Source organism: Chrysoperla carnea, chromosome 5 (assembly GCF_905475395.1).
Source record: "Chrysoperla carnea chromosome 5, inChrCarn1.1, whole genome shotgun sequence".
Taxonomy (NCBI): domain Eukaryota; kingdom Metazoa; phylum Arthropoda; class Insecta; order Neuroptera; family Chrysopidae; genus Chrysoperla; species Chrysoperla carnea.
The window spans coordinates 4338542-4358103 of NC_058341.1; the positions used below are offsets into that span (position 1 = coordinate 4338542).

General features: G+C 30.4%; 3 protein-coding genes across 3 annotated transcripts in view; 2 read left to right on the plus strand and 1 right to left on the minus strand.

Moving 5' to 3' along the window:
* The window catches only part of LOC123299838 (flotillin-2), a 215692-nt gene that overhangs the window by 192871 nt on the left and 3259 nt on the right, over positions 1-19562 (minus strand). The gene's annotated exons all lie outside the window — the stretch shown is intronic.
* Positions 815-3937, plus strand: LOC123299834 (glucose dehydrogenase [FAD, quinone]-like). The gene is made up of 3 exons (XM_044882217.1): positions 815-993; positions 1316-1546; positions 2232-3937. The coding sequence occupies exons 1-3, from the start codon at positions 861-863 to the stop codon at positions 3728-3730; spliced, it is 1863 nt and encodes a 620-aa protein (XP_044738152.1). The 5' UTR covers positions 815-860; the 3' UTR covers positions 3731-3937.
* On the plus strand, positions 6278-8679 carry LOC123299835 (glucose dehydrogenase [FAD, quinone]-like). Its single transcript, XM_044882218.1, has 3 exons — positions 6278-6440; positions 6660-6887; positions 7023-8679. The coding sequence occupies exons 1-3, from the start codon at positions 6329-6331 to the stop codon at positions 8537-8539; spliced, it is 1857 nt and encodes a 618-aa protein (XP_044738153.1). The 5' UTR covers positions 6278-6328; the 3' UTR covers positions 8540-8679.

Sequence of the window (19562 nt, forward strand, 5' to 3'; positions counted from 1 at the left end):
TGATGATGAATTTTGTTATAACTTCATGAATGTAGACGAAAAATAAGAATAAAATTTTTCGATATGTGTCTTGGTTTTCGAAATATCGAAAGCTAAATAATTAAACAAAATTTTCAATTTTCGATATTTTGAAAATTAAGCCAGATATCGAAAAATTTTATTCTTACTTTTCGTCTTATATCGTCAAGTAATAATATAAATTTATCATCAAAATTGAAAATATCTATTTTTAAATTTGTGCCCCCACTACCATGCTCATACATCCTTAAATCTCCACCATATAAAGAAATTTCGAAAACTATTTAAATAAAAGTTAAAACCTTAATAAATTATTGAAAACCAATAAACCCGGGTCCGACTAATTGTGTCCGAATAATTAAGGATGTATGAGCACGGTAGTGGGAACACAAATTTTAAAAAATATACTTTTTCAATTTTCATGGTGAATTATCTTATAACTTGACAATATAAGACGAAAAGTAAGAAGTTATAACAAAATTTATCATCAAAATTGAAAATAAAGTACAAATAATTTCAACCACAAGTCTAAATTTGCCTTGGTGCTCGTACTACCTTAAATAGCATATCTCCTTGGATAGTTTTGTATATAGATGTTAAAAAAAGAATTCAGGTGTCTTTTTTACAAACAACTTTTGTTAGTATTTAAATAATATGGAACCAGCTTTGTTTATATATTGTTTATAATCATGACTACCTTCATCATGACTTCATTCTGCCGCGTTTGAAACAAGAACAACTTTTTTTGAAGTGCTCCTTAGTCAGTTATTATTTTTGTAAACAAAGTTAGTCTTAAATTATTTAATTAAGTAACAGAAAAAAGTGATTCAATAACAAAAAAAATGTTTTTAATTACAACAATTATTTTAGTATTGTTGGGATTTGCTCAATCAACAATTTTTACGGATATTGCACGAGTTTTAAATGGATCAGATATTGATACGTTAGGACGAAATAATTATGTGTTTAATTATGGTGAGTAAAAAAAATTATTTTCTTAAATCATTGGTTGAATTTCTTTACTAATTACTCATATTTTCATTTCGTAATTCACTCGTAACATAAATTTTCTTATTACAAATGTAAAAGATAGATATAGTCGATTCAAAATTTCCTGCACGATTTTAGATATTCTATTTATGCTTTGACTTGGCAACACTCTTTTGTTTGTAAAAGTAAAACAACGTTACGAAAACAAAAATTAGTTGTGCAAACTGAGTAATCCGTGAAAAACTACAAAATGAAATTTGTAGGTACAGTACAATGAATTTTATGGAGTATATTTTAATTTTTCCAGGTAGTACAAATAAACGAACACAAGAATATGATTTCATAATTGTGGGATCAGGTCCAGCCGGGTCAGTGTTAGCAAATCGTTTATCAGAAGTACCTTATTGGAATATACTATTAATAGAAGCGGGTAAACCAGAAAATTTTTTTACAGATATACCTGGATTATGTGCTTTCTTTCAATTAACCGATTATGATTGGGCCTATAAAATGGAAAAAGTGCCCGGAGTTTGTATGGGTAAGTAAATTTGATTGTATTTAATTATTTTAATTTCCACCCGGTCCTATTACTATGTCGGTTAATATTTTGAGGTCTCTTGAGGATCAAGGATCTCTTTCAAAGGCTCGAGTTGAGACATATCGGGGCTATCGGCTATTGAAGCTTTTCTCAGCGTTTCAGCCCTACGCAAAATTATTTAAGGGATGATAAAAATGTTTGAGAGGCGGATTCAAGTACAAGCTATCAGATAACATATATTTCAATCAGATTCAATAATTTTTCGCCGAGATATATCAATTTGAAATTTCGAGATAATTGAAAATTTTTGAAGTGTGCAACTTTTTTTGCGGGACAGTATATATCCATTTGTCTAATCAGAGCCATAAAAACTTCTACAAAACAAATACAAGGTTCGTGCTATAAAAAATTTATAGCATTATTCAATTATTTATTTATTGATCACTTTTTATAAAAAATAAATTACAATCCTTAATTAGGAATGTTTATCAAGGACAGCGGATATTATATATATTATCATAAATTTATTTCAAAAGTAAACTCCCCTGCTCCCGAGGGGTAGGGGTGGGAGTATTTAATTGCCCAATAGTTCAAAATTATAATGCGGCCAGTTCTTAATATTTTGGTTACACCACAAAAAAGGGTTTATGAGTTTCAATTTTTTTTTTTTTTTTGGAATCAACAGGTATGGAAAATCAACAATGTCTCTGGCCACGAGGCAAAGCGGTAGGGGGTACAAGTGTAATCAATTACATGATCTATACACGAGGAAATAAGTACGATTTTGAACGTTGGGAGCAGGAAGGTAATCCCGGATGGTCTTGGGACGATGTTGTTCCGTATTATATAAAATCAGAACGAGCAAATTTGAAATTCGCTGATCCAGGTACTCATGGACGTAAAGGATTTTTATCTGTTGAAGATGTACCATTCCAAACTCCATTAGTCAAAGCATTCTTAGAAGCTGGACGTGAAACTGGTCGACAAATTGTCGATTATAACGGATTCACACAATGGGGATTTTCGTCTGTACAAGGAACAATTCGTAAGGGAAAACGATGTAGTGCAGCCAAAGCATTTTTGAAACCTGTAGAACGACGTAAAAATTTGAAAATATTAGTTCAAAGTCGGGTGACTAAAGTATTGATTGATCCTAAAACAAAAGCAGCATATGGAGTGGAATTTTTAAATAATAAGCGAAAATATACAGCAATTGCCAAGAAAGAAGTAATTTTATCCGCTGGAGCATTTGGATCCCCACAATTATTAATGTTATCCGGTGTGGGTCCAAAAGATCATTTAACTGAGTTAGATATACCTGTTATTCAAGATTTACAAGTTGGTCAGAATTTACATGATCATTTAACTTTTGTGGGTCTAACTTTTTTGATTAACAAAACTGCTTCGTATACGCTTACAAAATTTATGAAACCATCTTCCATAATTGACTACATGTTTGCTGGCAACGGACCATTAACCACTTTGGGTGGAGTTGAAGCTTTGGGATATATCAAAACCAATGTTTCAACAGATCCACGAGATTACCCAGATGTTGAACTGATATTCGTAGGAGGTTCAGTCAGTTCCGATTCAGGAACAGCTCAAGCTGGAAGTTTTGGAATCACAAAAGAATTTTACAAGGAATATTTCGCTCCAATAAATGAACGTGAATGTTGGTCGATAGTTCCCATGTTACTACATCCAAAATCCATTGGATATATGCGACTTAAATCGAAAAATATATTCCATCATCCTATTTTACATGGTAACTATTATACGGACCCCGAACGACATGATGTTCGTACAATGGTCGCAGCTGTTAAAGAAATTCTTCGATTATCTCAAACAAAAGCGTTCCAACGTTTTGGAACCAAATTACATGATATTCCATTCCCGACATGCAAACATTTAGAATTCGGTTCAGACGAATATTGGGAATGTTGTGTTCGTTCCTTAACACCCTCGTTACATCATCAAGTGGGAACATGTAAAATGGGTCCAGATACCGATCCAAATGCTGTCGTGGATAATAAATTACGTGTTCATGGTATTAAAAATTTACGAGTGGCGGATACAAGCGTCATTCCGTTTGCTTTATCTGCGCATACAAATGCACCATCGTTTATGATTGGAGAACGGACTGCTGATTTTATTAAGGATCGTTGGGTTAAATTAGGTTATTAAAAAATTTGTGATCGAATTTAGGGATAAGTTCAAGAACGGTTTTTTGGGTGATAAAAAAGAATTCGTATCCATGGGCCTGAGTTTCCAAAAAATGGATCCACAACTTACAAGTTTAACAATAATATTTTATATGTAAATAAAATGCCAAAAAAAAGTACAAAAACATTAATGACTCAAATTTTTGTCAGAATATTAAGTAAATTTTCTAAATCTTGATAGTTAATTAGAAATGCAATATCGTAAAATAAAGATTATAAGAACACAAATTTTTCGTTATTATTGAATCCTAGAAGTGTGATCAAACCAAAAAAAAAAAAAAAAAAAATGGATATAAAAATTTGATGCCTTGAATGCCTCATTTCATTAGCAAATAAGTACCTACTTTTTAAATTATTTTAATAATTTCAAATTTTTTAATTATAGAGTGAGTAAAGTTATAACAGCAGGACTTCGTCAAATGATAGATAACGTATTGGCAGATAAGCGCTTTCGTGGTTATAAATATATTAAGAAATTATCATTATTTTAAACGTTTAATCCAAGCAAAAGAGACATTTGGTTACTTAAATTCAGAAACGAGATTCCCATTGTAAAATTGTAGTAAATGTCTAAAAATGGTCAAGGTTGCACACATTTTAGCAAAGAAATATAGGCTGGAATGAAATATTAGAAAAAATACACAATTACAAAAAAAAAGCTTTTACAGGTTTCAAGAATGTAGGGTCCTGGTCCCGATTATTATCACAAAGGCTAACGGTAGCATAAATCTAACATCATAGATGATTAGATTGATCCTAAATTAGTGGGTTTCAAAAAAAATTCCAGTCAGATTGGATAAAATTTGGCTAAGTTATCAAAAAAATCCATTTTTTAACTTAGTGACGTCATCAAAATCCAAAAAATTTAATTTTGTTCTATCGCATTTAAATTATATCCGATTTTGATAAACCAAGTATGTAATCCTACCAAATTTGGGTCATACTTTTCAAATTTTTGGTCAAATTTAACCTAGGTTTCGTAGGTTTCAAGAAGATGTTGTCCTGGTCTCGATATTTTCCACAAAGGTTAACGGTAGCGTAAATCTAACATCATAGATGAATAGATTGACCAAAAATTAGTGGGTTTCAAATAAAATCCAGTCAGATTGGATAAAATTTGGCTAAGTTATCAAAAAAGTCGATTTTTTAACTTAATGACGTCATCAAAATCCAAAAAATTTGATTTTGCTCTATCACATCCAAATTATATCCAATTTTGATAAATCAAGCATGTAATCCTACTAAATTTGGGTCATACTTTTTAAATTTGTGGTCAAATTTAACCTAGCTTTCGCAGGTTTCAAGAAGATAGGGTCCTGGTATCGATATTGTCCACAAAGGTTAACGGTAGCGTAAATCTAACATCAAAGATGAAAAGATTGACCCTGAATTAGTGGGTTTCAAAAAAAATTCCAATCAGATTAGATAAAATTTGGCTAAGTTATCAAAAAAGTCGATTTTTTAACTTAATGACGTCATCAAAATCCAAAAATTTTAATTTTGCTCTATCACATCTAAATTATATCCGATTTTGATAAACAAAGTATGTAATTCTACTAAATTTGGGTCATACTTTTCAAATTTGTGATCAAATTTAACCTAGCTTTCGCAGATCTCAAGAAGATAGGGTCCTGGTCTCGATTTTTACCACAAAGGTTAACGGTAGCGTAAATCTAACATGAAAGATGAAAAGATTGACCCTAAATTAGTGGGTTTCAAAAAAAATTCCAGCGAGATTGGATAAAATTTAGCTAAGTTATCAAAAAAGTCCATTTTTTAACTTAATGACTGCACATTTCAGAATTTAATGAAAATTCACTAATTTCCGGTTACCAATTTTCCTGGACTAGTTATCTATCATTTAATGAAGTTCTACTGTTATAACTTGGACCACCCTGTGTTTCTGTTTACCAAATGTTTCTCTAACTATTACGTGCTTAACTTTAAAATTCATTGATTTATTTTTACTGTATTTACGTGCTTTAATTTTACATTTTCAAATTGATAAAAAAAATTTTATATCATCACAAGTTCAAATGGTCCGGAGTTTCGTATTTTTCAATGAAAATTACTATAAAAAACATATTTCAAGCAGAAAATACATATTTTCAATATGTCAATTATTTGTGCCTAAATTTACAAAAATCGTGAATGGATCCCTATTTGGATTGCTTTCCCAAAACAAACAGCTCAACTTTAATTCCGATTCCACGAAATTAATGTCATATATGGCTGATATTTCCAAATACGTTTTTTAAGACTTATCTTTGTTTTTGAAATTTTTTTTATCCCATAATTACCTTCTGAAATAATTACAATTACGGTCCTGATACGGTATCTAGTTCCCACTTCGCTAATTATTAACAGTTGATAGATTCAAACTTTTACTAAAAGTTGTTTGTCCATAATATACAACGCAGTTTGTATCTTAAAGCCCGGAAAAAAAGCTCACTTGGAAAAAAGGACAAATGTTTGAATTAGAAAGCTGTACTAAACGAAATTTAGATAATTTAAGGAATTAAGTTCAATCAAAAACGATTTAAGTAACAGAAAAATCATTATGATTTTAATTGCAATTATTTTAGTAAAGTTATCTTTAGCAATTGCGCAAATGCCATCTTTAAGTGGTCTTAATTATTCCTCACTTTCCAACTACACGCTTTTTCCAAAGGGTAAGTATAAATTTTTGTACTTAAAATTATCTAGTTTAACGATTTCAAAATTAATTGTGATCCCATAATAAAACGAAAAATGAGATTTTAATTTTCACTTGTATTTCAAATTTATGAAAATTCAGTTTTCGATTATATCGTGTTTTTTGACCTTTTTCTTTTCAACCTTGAACTTGAATTTTCTAACTTTGTACTAAACATAAAACATTCTCCTTCAAGGACTTCCTGGAGAGAACCAAGAATATGATTTTATAATTATTGGAGGCGGTTCTGCAGGGTCGGTAATAGCAAATCGTTTATCAGAAGTAGGACATTGGAAAATATTATTAATTGAAGCGGGCGGCCTAGAAAACTTTTTTACGGATATTCCAGCTGCATGTACATTATTACAATTAACAGAATTTGATTGGCAATATAAAATGGAAAAATTGCCTGAGGTTTGTATGGGTAAGTAAATTTTTGAAGTGAAAACTTCTTTAGCCACGATGAGCTAATATATTAATAATTTCAAATTTTAAATTAATTCATTAAAAAATTGTTCACTTCTGAAAATAAAAATTAAGAACATTAACCGAATTTCAGCAATGGAAAATCAACAATGCCTTTGGCCCCGTGGCAAGGTTTTGGGAGGATCAAGTGTTATTAATTATATGATGTACACTCGAGGAAATAAGTACGATTTTGAACGTTGGGAGAAAGAAGGCAATCCAGGATGGTTATGGAAAGACGTACTTCCGTATTACATAAAATCAGAGAAAGCAAATCTGAAACACGCTGATCCAGGTGCCCATGGGATTTTCGGTTATTTAAGCGTTGAAGACGTACCATATCAGACTCCATTAGTAAATGCATTCTTAGAGGCTGGACGTGAAACTGGTCGAAAAATTATCGATTATAACGGAGACTCGCAATGGGGATTTTCACAAATACAAGGAACAATTCGAAGTGGAAAACGATGTAGTGCAGCCAAAGCGTTTTTAGAACCAATAATACTACGTCCTAATTTAAAAATTTTAATTAAAAATCTGGTCACTAAGATCTTAATCGATCCTAAAACGAAAACTGCATATGGGGTAGAATTTGAAGATGAATTTAAACTAAAACATACAGCATTAGCAAAAAAGGAAGTAATTTTATCAGCTGGAGTAATCGGATCACCACAATTGTTAATTTTATCCGGAGTGGGTCCAAAAAATCATTTAATTGAGTTAGATATACCTGTGATTCAAGATTTACAAGTTGGACAAAATTTACATGATCATTTATGTTTTGTGGGTCTAACTTTCTTAATTAACGAAACCGCTTCGTATACGCTAACCAAATTTTTGCAATTGTCATCGTTTATTCAATATTTCAGTGGAAAGGGGCCATTAACGACTTTGGGTGGAGTTGAAGCTTTGGGTTTTATTAAAACGAATGTTTCAAAAGATCCACGTATTGATTTTCCCGATGTTGAACTGGTATTCGTTGCAGGTTCACTTAGTTCCGATGCAGGTGTAACCTTTCGTAAAGGTTTTGGTATTTCAAAAGAATTTTACAAAGAATATTTCGAGCCAATAAGTCAACGGGAAAGTTGGTCGATATTTCCAGTGTTACTACATCCAAAATCAACTGGTTATCTAAGACTTAGATCCAAAAATATATCCGATCATCCAATTTTACATGGCAACTATTATACGGACCCAGAACAACACGATGTTCGTACAATGGTCGCAGCAGTTAAAGAAATAATTCGATTATCTGAAACAAAAGCGTTCCAACGTTTTGGATCCAAATTATATGATACTCCATTTCCGACATGCAAATCTTTAAAATTCGGTACGGACGAATATTGGGAATGTTGTGTTCGATCCCTAGCACCTACGTTACATCATCAAGTTGGAACATGTAAAATGGGACCTCGTAACGATTCAACTGCAGTTGTGGGATCACAATTTCGAGTTCATGGTATTAAAAACTTGCGTGTAGCTGATTCGAGTACTATTCCATTTGCATTGAGCGCACATACAAATGCTCCAGCTATGATGATTGGAGAACGCGTATCTGATTTTATTAAAAACCATTTTAAGAATGAGACTATGGGATGGCCTTGGTTATAAAAAATAAATAATTCAAAAAATAAAAAACCCGACTATGTTCAATAAAATCTGAAAAGAAAGGAAGTTCAGTAGTTATTACATAACGACTTTAACAGTCGGGTCTCATTAAAATCTAGACCGACTCAAATTTTCTCAATAATGACCCTCGACTGTTAAAATCGCTATGAAAACTACTGGACTTGTTTCTTTCTTTTCAGATTTTATTTAAAAAAGTCGGGTATTTATTTTTTTTAATGATTTATTTTATTTTAAACTTTTTAGTGTCCCGATACGAAAAAAATCCTCTTATTATAGGTACTGTATTAAAATTTTTAATCGAATTTACCCTTTCTAATTAAATTTAAACATATATTTTATAAACATTTTTGTAATCTACTTTTAATTTCCTTTTTTTTGATACCCTACTCGATGGGTTTGATTTCGCCACAAAAATCCGCCATTTTGTCTTTTTTGTTCAATCACCTACAGATAAGGACACTTGGGTTTTAATGGCGATAATAGCCATACCTTAAATGAAATCCATCGAGCTGTTTGGACGATACGAGGTAATAACGAAATTTGCAACCAAATATGCAAATTTGGGAGAAACATAGCCACTTCTTGACAGTCGGGTAAAAATATCATAATATTTTCTCAAAATTTGTCAATTTTAAAGCAAAATATCGAATGATTCTCAAAATTGAATTAAGCTAAAAAAAACCGTGATATTCCGCGGTTTATAAAGTACTTCAAAAAAACAATACAAAAAACGTCGATTTTTTGGTCTAAAAAACTGAAAAGACCTCTTAATCTAATGCAAAATAAAATGTAGGTAATGAATTCAATTCAATTGATCATGAACTTGATAAATTTTTAACCGGTTTTAAATAAATGTAGACTATTATTAAATTCCACTGAACAAGTCAATAACTTTTTGCATAATTATAAAAACTGTTTTTCCATTTAAAGCGTCATTTAAATTTGTTTACAAAACTTGACCTAGGCTTATTATCCAAAACAAAATGTATTTCTTAAAAAAATGCAGATAACGATAGTGTCTTTTTTCGCTCTAGGAACGTTAGGCCGATTTTTTTTTTAAATTAGAAAACATGGAATTTTTCGCAGGTAAATAATGTTACATTTTCTAAGAAAAGAAATAAGTTCAAAAAGTGTTACAAATTGCTTTCACAATTTTATATCCACTTGTGTCCACTTTGAGAAAAATATTTGTTAACAGTTTTATTCAGAAGACCGTAAAATTATGGAAATTAGTACACATTAAGCTAGATTAAATTCGGGGATTTTACTGAACGCTTGTCGGAAATTACTATCAATTATTTATAAGCTGCATATTTTATAACGAAATATTGTACGTTAGGAAACACACAAGCTGTTTCAAAAATTATAGGTTACAAGTATATACCGGGTATTTAAAACTGCCTTCTCTCCTACTAAAATATTTCCTTGAATGTCCAACTTAAGAACGTTCCAAAAAAATTAATGTATGAAAATATTTGAGATTTAAGTTATATTATAACTTGGGAAAATTAAACGAAAATCAAAAGCAAAATTTTTCGATATATACCATAGTTTTTGAAATATTGATCCCTAAAGATTTAAAGAAAATCACTTATAGAAGAAATGACACGCAAATGCCATTCATTTCATCACTTTAAATGAATTTTATGGAAAAAACTAGTACCGCTTGTCATAATTTTCTTTATAGGAAAATATTTTCCATGCTTTTAACTAATGACTATTAGTTTTCCAAAATTAATCTTTTTAAAATCAGCCTTGTTACATAATAAAGCATACAATTTAAAAACACTTCAATAGAGGATTTATAGCTAACTTATATTTTGGCACGTTTCTCACAATTCAATTTTAATCGCAATTATCTCATAAACGGTGTGATAAATCACCTTCAAATTTTACACGGAATGTATTGTGCATTTAATTATTTATTTTCCAAATTTTGTTAATTTTTGAACAAACTGCAATCACGGAGCAACTACCTTAATAGAAATATTACGAGGCAAAAAATAATTTTCTCCTGAGGAACTGTGTAAACAAAGTAATGATTGTTATTAGAAAACCATATTTTTGTTTCCAAAAAATCAAAGCATTTTTTGTAAAGATGATTACTTTTGTGGGCCTTTGTATTTTTTGAACTATGTAAACATTGTGCAGGACAGGAAAACGGAATAACGCGCCAAAAAAACCACTTTCATCTTCAAACTCGCTTTTTACCTGAGCATGTTTTTAAGATATTTAAAAAAAAATATTACCTTGTTTCTAAATGCATTATAGACTTGGAGACAGTGACAAAAAAAATTTTAAATGCCTTTCAAAATCAAGTGCCTGGTAATTATAGGTCGAAATACGTATTTATGTTACAGGCGTTAGTTTATTTTCAACAAGCTAATTTTTTGAAGCTATAAATTTCAAAGAGCCATTCATGAAAATCATCATGTCTTACTTTTCCGAAAACTCGAAATAGAAGCCATTCCACCGCTAAGTCGGCATACTTGTGGTACTAAAGTGGGTATTTGAGATAATCGGAAAATGTAAATTTTTATAAAATGATTTTCGTGACAGAAGGGATACGATTAAATTAAAAAATAGTCCTATAGAACATAAAATAGTGTCAAAGAAAATTATATGAATGATTCTTCGATTATGCCTTCGTCGATCGATGCTCATTATTTTAATGTTCATCGAATGCTCAAAATGGTCAAATTTCGAACGAGGGTAACAGATAAACAAGGGTAAAGTGGGAGGGGGGTGCGAAAAATACTAAATTTTGAAGTTTTTCAAAATAAAAAATATTTTTGTATATTTTGATCAGATTTAAGCCAAAAAGTACCCTTAAAAACTAAAAATGCAATAATATTCGATTTTAAGAAAAAAGTGTTACTTTTTCAAGTTTTGAGGGAATTCGCTTAGCTAACGCAGCTTCTTCTCATACATCCTTATAAATTGATTGAAAATAATTGTAATTATCTCCTAATCTATATAATAAATACAAAATCTTCACATCATTGATTTGCATTGAGTTCAATGTGTTTTATTCTGAATTTAAAATGAAAAAGGTTCTTCTTGTCTATTCAAAATAACGGATTATTTAAATTTTACTTTGCGAATGTCATATAAAAAGTAATTCGCATGCAGTTTATCAAAACACTTCACACGTTGTGTGAGTGCTGTTCAGAGTGTTAAATTTGTATTTGAAGTACTTTTAGAACTCTCTTTAATTTTAGAATGTGTCGAAAAATTAAATTAAAAATTTGTTTAGTATTAATTATTGTGTTAATCGAATTTTCGGAGTGCTTTTTTAACAAACAATTTTTTGATGAATGTAAAAAATGGCATGCACAAAAGTTCGGTCGATTTTCTTCGTATAAGTTTAATGAGGAATATCCGTATAGTAAAGGTAAGTTTCGAAAAAAAGTGATAATCAAGGAGGACCGTTTCAATAAAAAAATGGCCTAAACAAAATTTTCAGAGCTTGATGGGGGGCATCATTTTCTGACATCAGATTGGGTCTAGTTCTCCGAATTGCTCTAATGGACTATTTGGATCTTGAAAAGTAAGAGATAGAATAACACTTTAAATTGGAAAATTGATCCTCATAAGAAAACTTACATATTTTATCAAATCACATTTTATCGAAAATCGTTAACTTTTGTAGGAAATGCGACTTAAAAATATGTCATTATTGCATTGAATCGAAGGAAAAGAACGCTAACCACAGAAAAATGCTCCAGTCAAAAATTGTCAAGGACAATAGAGGACATTTACCTTTATCCATGACTTTGACCTGAAATTCTAGTTTCAAGGTCATTTGACCTTCATTTTAAAGTTATTAACACAAACAAACGACCTTTTTTGTAGTTGACAACTTTTGCCAACAAAATTTCCATCGAAAACTAACGATTTTCGAAAAAATTTTTTAGTTTTTTAATAAGGATCGCCTTTCGAACTTAAATTGTTATTCTATCTCTTACCTATTGGGATCTTAGTTGACTATTAACGAAATCCGGAAAACTAGGTCAAATATGATGTCAGAAGATGATTGTGTAATCTTTTGAAAACAAAATCGAAGAAATCTCAAATAACGGTTTTGTTCACCTTCAATTTTGTAAAAACTAAGAATTTCACGAAAAACCATTCCAACAATAAATGAATTTCGAGAAAAGAATTAATAATTTAAAAAATATTTATAAAGGCATTAATTTTGCTTTAGGTCCAATACGAGAGACCGAAAAATATGACTTCATTGTCATTGGTTCTGGAGCTGGTGGAGCCACTGTAGCAAATCGTTTATCACAAGTACCCGAATGGAATATATTACTTTTAGAAGCAGGTCAACCAGAAAATTTTCTCACAGACATTCCATTAATTGCGCTCTGGTATCAATTAACTGATTACGCTTTTCCATATAAAATGGTTAAGCAAAATGATACATGTTTGGGAATGAAGAAAAAACAATGTTTCTGGCCACGAGGAAAAGCTTTGGGTGGTACAAGTGTAATTAATAACATGATTTATACGCGAGGTAACGAACATGATTTTAAACGTTGGGAAGCTTTGGGTTGTCCTGGATGGTTATGGAAGGATGTCATCCCATATTATAAACGTTCGGAGCGAATGAATTTGAAAATTTTCGACGAAGGTTACCATAGCAAAGATGGCGAATTAAATGTTGAAGATACAAGTTATATGAAAATGACCGAAACATTCTTAGCTGGCGGTCGGGAATTAGGTCATAGGGTCCTAGACTACAATGGACGTGATCAATTTGGATTTTCAGTCGTGCATGGAACAATTCGTAATGGATCTCGATGTAGCGCTGCTAAAGCAATGATCAAACCTGTTGAAAAACGAAAAAATTTACGAATTTTACCACTAAGTCGCGTTACAAAAATTTTAATTCATCCCAAAACGAAAATTGCATATGGCGTGGAATATGTTCGAAATAAGTTACCATACACAGCGTTGGCACAGAAGGAAGTTATATTATCCGCAGGTCCAATCGCATCTCCACAATTATTAATGCTTTCGGGAGTAGGACCTGCAGAACATTTACGGGAACTTGATATCCCTGTAATACAAGATTTACCTGTGGGACAATTTTTACAAGATCATTTAACTTTTATAGGTCTAACATTTTTACTAAACGAATCCGTGTCGTTAAATTTAACAAAAGCAATGCTTCCACAAAATATTGCAAAATATTTCAAAACGGGGAAAGGAATTTTAACATCTTTGGGTGGTGTCGAAGCATTAGGATATATTAAAACGAGTGTAGCAAAAGGTACACCACCAAATTATCCAGACGTCGAATTGATATTTGCACCATTGTCGATGAACTCCGATAATGGAACAATCCTGAAGGATACGTTTAATATGGCTCAATGGTTTTATGACGCTGTATTTAAGGATATTGGAGGACGTCCTTGTTGGACCATACTTCCAATGTTGTTACATCCAAAATCGTATGGATATTTAAGGTTAAAATCCAAAAATATATTTCATCATCCCATAATGCATGGCAACTATTTTACTGATCCAGAAAATGAGGATATTAAAACGATGATCGAAGCAATACGACATATTATTAAGCTATCGAAAACAAAAGCTTTCGCTCGTTATGGATCCTATTTACATGATGTACCATATCCAGGATGTGAACAGTATATATTCGGATCGGACGAATATTGGGAATGTGCATTACGTCACACAAGTGTTTCGTTACATCATCAAGTGGGAACATGTCGAATGGGTCCAAGAACTGATCGAATGGCTGTTGTAGGAAATACCTTGAAAGTGCATGGAATTAGTCGGTTACGTGTGGTCGACTCAAGTGTAATACCATTCGCCTTGTCAGCGCACACGAATGCGCCTGCTTTTATGATTGGGGAACGTGGTGCTGATTTTATTAAATCAGACTGGCTAGGAACTGTTCGATAATTTAATGAATTTCAAAATGATAACCATATCTGTATAAGCAAATAATCTTTTCTGCCGACTAGGACAAGGTATTTCCAGCATGAAAGCATTTGTCGACATATTTGGTTTCACAAAGTTTGAATAAGGTTAGCTGTAAAATCCTGAAGTTGCAGAATTTCTTTCCCCTAAACTCCTCAATAAGGACTATCCACCCTTTCCAAAATTTCATGCAGACTGAAAAAGTTCCTTTATTGATCATTTCTTGAACCTTCCTGTACATATTTATTAATATTAATACAATTTTAGTTGATAAGTTTTATTTATGGAAATAATTTAAAAATAAACTTCTGCATCCCTCTGTTCTATTAATAATGTTTTTTTATTGTTTAAACAAAGCTGCTTAAACAATCCTTGTTATCCCTAATCACATTCTTACGTCATTGATTATAAAGCCAGATACACACTAATCAATTTGTTAAAAATTTTCCATTATTTGCTATGTCCACAGTTCGTATAAAATTATGATCACAAAAAAGATTTTGGTAACAAAATTAGGTAAGAGGGCTCTCACCCATGGCCAAAAACAACAAATTTCGTAGAAAAGTGGTTAAAAAAATATCAAAAGTTCTTAAATTATTATTAGGAGAACATGTATTAAAAATATTGATTATATGTCTAGAGTATTATGAGAGTCTTACAGATCAAAATATCAATGCCCTTATTTCCATATATACAGAAAAATCAAAAAGAAATTGATCTTAAAATGAATTAAACTGATTTACACCAACGAAAATATAAAAGGTATAAAAATTTTTACTTTGAATAGACAGATCATTAATCAAACTAATGCAAAATAAAATGTGGGTCAAGTCAAGAATTCAATTCAACTGGATCATGAACTTTTTAACCGGTTTTAGTCTATTATTTAATTTCTATGAATAAAAGTCAATCAACTTTTTGCATGATCATAAAAACTTTTTTTATCGTTTTAAATAAATTTTTCACAATAATTGATCTAAGCAATTATTTTTTAACCAAAATAAAATTAGTAATAAAATTACTTTGTAATACAAACAAGTGAAGATGAAAACTAACAAAGTTAACTGTTTAAATACCCTGCATATGGGTTAATGTATTTAAAAAATAGATTTCGGTGAGTTTCATTAAAATCTATAAACTTTAAGTGATTTTTAAGGTATAAAATCACTTAAAATTTTGGCATCTAATTAGTAAGTTTGTATAACTAATAAGTGGGAAGCCTTTAAGGAATGGATATCTTGCCTTAAAAGAAGCAAAAAGTTCATGAGGAACATACACGGTAAGAAATGTTGGAACTTGTTCAGGTTATCATGCCCTGTGAGTAACTCTACGAAGACTCTAATATCAGCTCTGTTTAGTTTTTTTTTCTAAACCATCCCTGAACTATAGCGAACAAAACAAAAAAAAAATTTGAAAATCGGTCCAGCAGCCGTTTTTGAGTTTTAGCGAGACTAACGCACAGCAATTTATTTTTATATATACAGATAGCTAACAATTCTGGCATAATCTAATAAATATAATATGTTTATTATACTATAGGCAAACCTATATACATTTATGTACCATTAACTGTATATAATAAAATATAATAAATACATACATTTAATAATACAGCAATGTATATAATATTGCCTACATTACTTAACATTATTAAAATGTAAGTCGATAAAATAGTATAAATACACACTAGTTGAGTATGAACTAATCATTATAAAAATAAAATCTCCCCTTCTACGATTCGCCCATGGTTGCTGTTGTTATATTATTATTAAAAAAGGAGCTAGGGTGTGATTTTTCTAGTGATCATCAATAATAGTGTAATCTATTTTCTATAACACAGACGCACACTTCACTCGCTATTCAAACGATACTCATAAACGATAAGTTGACAACGACAATATGTTATCGGATTATCATGTTAGGACTAGTGCCAGGCTGTAGTATTTGGCAATCATTTCAAAATCGCTGGAAATAAGCGACTATTGTCAAATAGTCGACAGTCAAAAAATTGAAAACCTACACACCCAATATTTTTCGCTTGAAGAATTTTTATCGATAAAAGTTATTTTTCGAGTTTCAAGCATATGCCAACTAAAATCTTTTCGAAATTCCAGTCGTTCTGAAATGATGCAAAAATATAGCGCGTGGCTGTAGATCTATAGTGTGTGGTTTTCTAAGAGAAGTAGGACAAATAGTTATTACTGACGCTATCATTATTTTTTTTATATTGTCGTTTTAATCAAACAATAACAAGAAGCTTTTACCAGCTTTTATAAAAAAATATATTCTATGAAAGCTGGCAACATCACAACAAAGTTGATTTTGGATATTTCTTCTATTATTGAAATTAAGTACGTTTAAAGTACGCCTATTCCGTAAAAAAGCTGCAAATCATTTTAAGATAATTTTAAAATATAATTTAGTTTTAGAAATAAACTATTTTTATGTAAAATTATACTTGCACGCTATACAAGTTGCCTATAAGAATTAACAATTATAAAAAAATTTGTGCGTTTATAATTTTATCTGTTAACACATGATTCAGTTTTAGAAATAAACTATTTTTATGTAAAATATTACCGACACGATATACAAGTTGCCTATAAGACTAAAAAAATTGTGTATTTATAATTTTATTGAATGTCCGATGTTACGAGCTTAGATGGAAATTGTGAATTATAGATTCCAATTAACTGTCAATTAAATTTTTATATATAATTGATACTGAATATACAAGGTTGTCCAGTAAGATATTACCACTTATATGAAACCAGTGTGTCCAATAAAGGCAGGCAAATACAAAAAAGTGGTAATATCTAACTGAACAATCCTTTGAATACAAATCCTGGTAAAGTTTAGAATTAAAGCTCATAGAAATATTGTTTCGGTACAGATGTAATAATATGTCCGATATGAAATTTCTTAAGTGTGAGATAAAAAAAAGCCCTCTCTTAAAGATAAGTTTCCTGATAAGTTGTATTTTTTGGAATTATGCGGAGTCTAATTGCATAAGTCTTTCAAAATAGAATAAAATTTTACTACCAAATTTTCCCTCAAATGAATATTTTGCAGTAATTTTAAATTAATTCCAGTCTTATATTTGAAAAATGAGTTTTCGGGCTTGATATCTATTCAGATATTTTGATTATTTATCGTAATATAAACAATTTCTATGCCAGACTTTTATTCGAATTCATCGAAAATACTTTCTGGAGGTTTTATTATATCGTTAATTGTTTAACGGGTGATAATTGGTGGCAAACAATATTAGAATATTAAATTACATAAATATCACGATTTATAATGAATTTAACCAAACACACATTTATCTTAAAAACTATGACATCATCACCTAATGGCCTTGGGGAAAAAATAACAGATAAACAATTATTAGCAACTTTATGGCATAATTATTAGGAATTCCAGCCTAATGTCATTTTAATAATAGATCTACTGGATGATACAGGAATTTCTATCCGAGAAATACTGTATTTATTGGTCAACAGTTTCTTAAAAAAACGAAAAAGTTGACAGGTAAATACAGTTATCCTTTTTTAGGATTCCGTTCTCGAAGAGTAACCAGTGTAATCTTTTTGCTTCGCTGTCCGTCCTTCTGTCGGTGGGGTGTATTACAATTGGCGCTATATTTATATTTATCAAATTTAAAATAGAAAAATTTGCACGGATTTTTCTAAGGGTACCTCTTAAAAAAGACAATCAGGAAATTCAAGAAATTTCTTCTTTCTTATTAGGCAAATTTACCCAAAATTCGTAATTTTTATGTCTTAGTTACTCGAGAAAAAAAATCACCATAAATTTACAAAAACACAATCATTTGATTATTTGACATACAAAAATAAAAAATGCAGGGCATTTAAGTACGTAGTAGTAAGTTGTACCTAATGCATAATAAAAATACCATTTTAAATAATTAATTCTAATGAAATATAATTAATATTAAATTGAACTGAATAATTTATAACGAATCAAATGACACAGTGAGTGACATTCTTTATTTTTAAAAAATATTTGGTACCACTATCATACCTACAAACAATTCCAATCTAAATATGAAAATGATTTCAACTAGTTCTAACACATTTTCAACGGATTTCAAAAAAGGAGAAAAGATATCAAGCTGAAATTTTTACAGCGTACTCAGGACATAAAAAGTGAGGTCGAATTCGTAAATGAGCAACATAGGTCAATTGGGTCTTGAAAACCGTTAGAGATAGAACAAAAGTTTAAATATAAAAAATATTCTTTATAAAAAAATAACCAACTTTTGTTTGAAACATTTTTTCGTAAACATCACTGTTTACCCGTGAGGGCGCAAATTAAGCGTAAATTGCATAGTATGTATTATATGGGTATATAAGTTATATATGTGTGACATATATGTAGGTGTAATGTCACAGAATAATCAACACTGTCTATACATAGTATTTCAACAATTAACTCAGTCAATTGTTTGTTTTCACTTGTTTTGGACTCGGTTTATTTTTTGTTCAAAGTTTTTTTACCTTAATTTATTCTAAGCTCATTATAAATTATTGATCCATACGCATTAGTTACACACTTTTATGATTAATAACAATACATATTGTATTATTTAACTAGAAAACAGGAAGTTTGGAGGGGGGAAGAGGAAGCATCTAATTCCTTTTTGTATAAATTAAAAATAATCAATTTTGGAAAGAGATTTAACGAAGTTGGAAAAAAACAATTAATTCATACAAGCAGTGAAAAATAAATTCCATTTTCTTACTTTAATTTAAACTTAAAGTTATATTTAACCGAGCGTTATTTGACTGTTTTGACTCAATTTTTATATTTTAATTCTTGATCATAAATAATATTGAACTTCACCAAGAAACTTTAGCCTAGCTAGTTTTTTTCTCGAGTAGCTTAGACATAAAAGTAACGAATATTGGGTATATTTGCCTATCAGGCAAGGATTTTATAAGAAATTCCCTGAAATCGATCCGAGAAATCGATCTTCATATGCGATTTTTGGCGATATTTCGAAAACTATGCACCCAATCATCAAATG